Raw genomic sequence first — 3103 nt, 5'->3', positions numbered from 1 at the left:
TTGGAGCGTTGGAGAAAGCTATACAATTTCGTTCATGTATTGAAAATATTAAATGTCAAGAAAGGAACTGTTATGGAATCACTACCGAAATTAATCGGACTAATTTCCACATTTTCATCGAACTTGACGTAAGACCACACATCCAAATGACTACTGGAATGCAATGTACTCTAAAGTGATTTTCCTATTGTTCTACAATTGGAGAGAAAATATAGGTATGCAGTTTATAGTCTTAGCGAATTAGAAAAAGAATCGTATTAATTGTTCTTTTTTTCATTTTTAGATTAATAGGTGTTGTCGATTATATCCCTGGTCATTTCGTAGCTTACTGCCGGCGAATTAGAGAATTGAACGAACTTACTGTGAAGTTCGATTATAATTATGCTGTCTCGTCCGGATGGATATAAATGTAGTAGCGTTCCGCTGCGTTATCCTCAACAGGGTTTAAAGCTCATGAAAATCCGGCCTTCTACGCACTGCCTCGCGCCTGCGCGGGCCGCCATCTTCATTGTTTTAAAAAACCTACAAATCTAAATAAGGGTGGTAGTGGGTGGGATCATCCATCCGGACGAGACAGCATAATTATAATCGAACTTCACAGTAAGTTCGTTCGTTTCTCTAATTATGCCACGTCTCGTCCGGATGGATATAAATGTAGAAATTTAAAACCTAGATTTGTAGATAGGAGAAAAAAGTGTTATATCATAATACTTTAATCTTCTCAAAGACAATATTACAGATTAATTACTTACAAAAAGAATTTCTCCAAATCAATGAGAACTGAGAATTGCTGACTGAAATGTCTGATCTGCAATAATCGGACGATTGTAGAACTGAGCGAATACTTCCGAAGACTTGCTCCAACCCGCCGTTCGACGGATTTCATCTACACTAACGCCTTTGCCGGCGGCAAAAGAAGTTGAAGCATGCCGTGTAGAATGGGCCGAAAATATTGCGGTGTTAACTCCCGCTGCTCTTAGCTCCATTTTAATCCAACGGCCCAATGTCTGCGCGGATACCGAATTATATGGAGAACGAACAGCAATGAATAAAGAGTTGGCATCTTCGGGACGTAGTTCCTTAGTACGCTCAATATAAGAACCTGTTAACGAGTAGATACAGAGCTCCGGCTTGTCTAAAAATGGCTTGAATACCAGAAGAGGCTGTGGTCTTCCAATCTTGGAAGTTTTAAGCCTAGCAGGAATCTTAATAACTAAAGAATCCGCAAAAACAATATTAGAAAAACGTATTGCCGCCAAAGTTTGTAGTCTTTGCGCTGTTGTAAGCGCTAGAAGGGTCGCTAATTTTCTGGATACTAATTCTAGCGAAAGCTCTTCATGAGGATACATCGAAGCTAAGTGGGCGATGACCGGAGATGGGTCCCAAATAAAATCGTAACGTGGGGTCTGAGGTTTTAACGTTGACACTCCCTTAAAAAATCTCTTTATCAAAGGGTGAGAGCCAATCTCATTAGAAGATATCAAAGAGATGGCTGCTCTATACGTATTTAAAGAGGAGTATGAGATCCTGCCTAGAGATGAAGAAGATAAAAATTCCAGCACAAGAGAAAAAGGTGGTGAGAAACAATTAATTTCCTTTATCTTGCAAAAGTTCCACCATAATCTGAGTGGCCTGGTATATTGATTGATTGTTGCTTCTGAAAGTGATGCAAGTGTTGCGTCTAACGCTGAAGCTGGAGTTCCTCTAGCTAAGAATGCTTGGCGGATAATTTGGCGGCCACCAGGGAAATCCTGTTCCATGCTGGATGAATCTCCCTGAAAGGAGATGATAGCATATTAATATCGGGCTCAAACCGGATTGGTTGATTAATCATAAGGCGGTTAAAGAGAGGGAACCATGGTTATGCTGGCCACCAGGGAACAACTATAACACCCTCTGCTTTATCAGAAATAATCTTTCGAAGCACTCTCAAAATCAAAATAAACGGGGGAAATGCGTAAAAATATAGCCCACTCCAACCTATCGAGAATGCGTCTACTGCGAAAGCTAAAGGATCAGGAAGCCACGAGACAAAACAAGGACACTTGGCATTGATTGATGTGGCAAACAGATCTATATCGAAAGGCCCGAAATATGCTTCGATCTCTGAGAAATAGTCTTGATTCAAAGCCCATTCCGACTCTTCTGAAATTACGCGAGATTCCGCGTCCGCTTCAATATTCTGAGCGGAGGGGATGTAAGAAGCGTAAACAAATAGGTCGCGATCTGCACACCACATCCATATTTGTCTAGCTAGATTTGACAAAGTCGAAAACTTAATCGAACCCATGCGATTGATATACGATAAAGCCGTTGACTTGTCTACCCTTAAGAGAATGTTACCGTTTCTTAAATCTGAGGCAAAGCATCTTAAGGCATGAAAAACTGCCAAGAGCTCGAGGAAATTAATATGTTTCTGTTTTTCTTCCGGCGACCAGAATCCATGAGTTCGCGATTTCCCACAAACTGCTCCCCATCCCGTCAGCGATGCATCTGAAAAAATTTCTCGAATAAAGAGACCCGATCTAATCTTATTACGTTGTGCGTAATCCGTGAAAACATTCTTCCACCAAAGGAGATCTTCTCTAATTGAGGTAGGTAGAGACATTCGGGCCTCAAAATTCTCATTCGCTGCTAAAAGAGCAAGAAATTTTTCTCTCTCCAAAATCTTAGTGTGTAATAAACCATACTGTACAGCAGGGCAAACTGAAACTAAAGAACCGATAAAACTTGCAAAAAGTCGAATCTTACATGATTTAGTTTAATATAGCTATTGTTTTTTCCAATAGTTTAAGTCTTTTATCCTGTGGAATTGCAATTGAGAAATCGTTCGTATTGAAGGTAAAACCCAAGAATCTGGCCACTTTCGATGGAGTCAGCATGCTTTTACGTTCATTAATGATGAAATCTAAAGAGGTTAGAAGATTAACCGTAGCTCTAACATTATTTCGACATTGATCGTACGATGGGCCGATCAGTAAAAAATCATCCAAATAAGCTACTGAGAAAAAACCTTTTTCTCTAAGGGTGTGCAGAATTGGTCTTAAAATCTTTGAAAAAATATAAGGAGCTGATACAAGGCCAAACGGTAGTACTCTAAACT

General features: G+C 39.9%; 1 protein-coding gene across 1 annotated transcript; it reads right to left on the bottom strand.

Annotated features, from left to right (window-relative positions):
- Window positions 1–770: 770 nt before the first annotated feature.
- LOC108781405 (uncharacterized) lies at window positions 771–2608 on the bottom strand. The gene is made up of 2 exons (XM_018549357.1): window positions 2000–2608; window positions 771–1775 (listed from the first exon to the last, which is right to left on the bottom strand). The coding sequence occupies exons 1-2, from the start codon at window positions 2606–2608 to the stop codon at window positions 771–773; spliced, it is 1614 nt and encodes a 537-aa protein (XP_018404859.1).
- Between the last annotated feature and the right edge of the window lie 495 nt (window positions 2609–3103).

Source organism: Cyphomyrmex costatus, unplaced genomic scaffold (genome assembly GCF_001594065.2).
Source record: "Cyphomyrmex costatus isolate MS0001 unplaced genomic scaffold, Ccosl1.0 scaffold811, whole genome shotgun sequence".
Lineage (NCBI taxonomy): Eukaryota > Metazoa > Arthropoda > Insecta > Hymenoptera > Formicidae > Cyphomyrmex > Cyphomyrmex costatus.
This window is presented reverse-complemented; position numbering and strand designations above follow the sequence as displayed.

Bases quoted from the DNA above. Each gene is read 5' to 3' on its own strand.
- LOC108781405 (XM_018549357.1), bottom strand. From the start codon at position 2,608: ATGTCTCTACCTACCTCAATTAGAGAAGATCTCCTTTGGTGGAAGAAT. The intron at 1,776-1,999 runs GTAGACGCATTC...ATCTCCTTTCAG, and splicing joins CTGATCCTTTAGCTTTCGCA to GGAGATTCATCCAGCATGGA.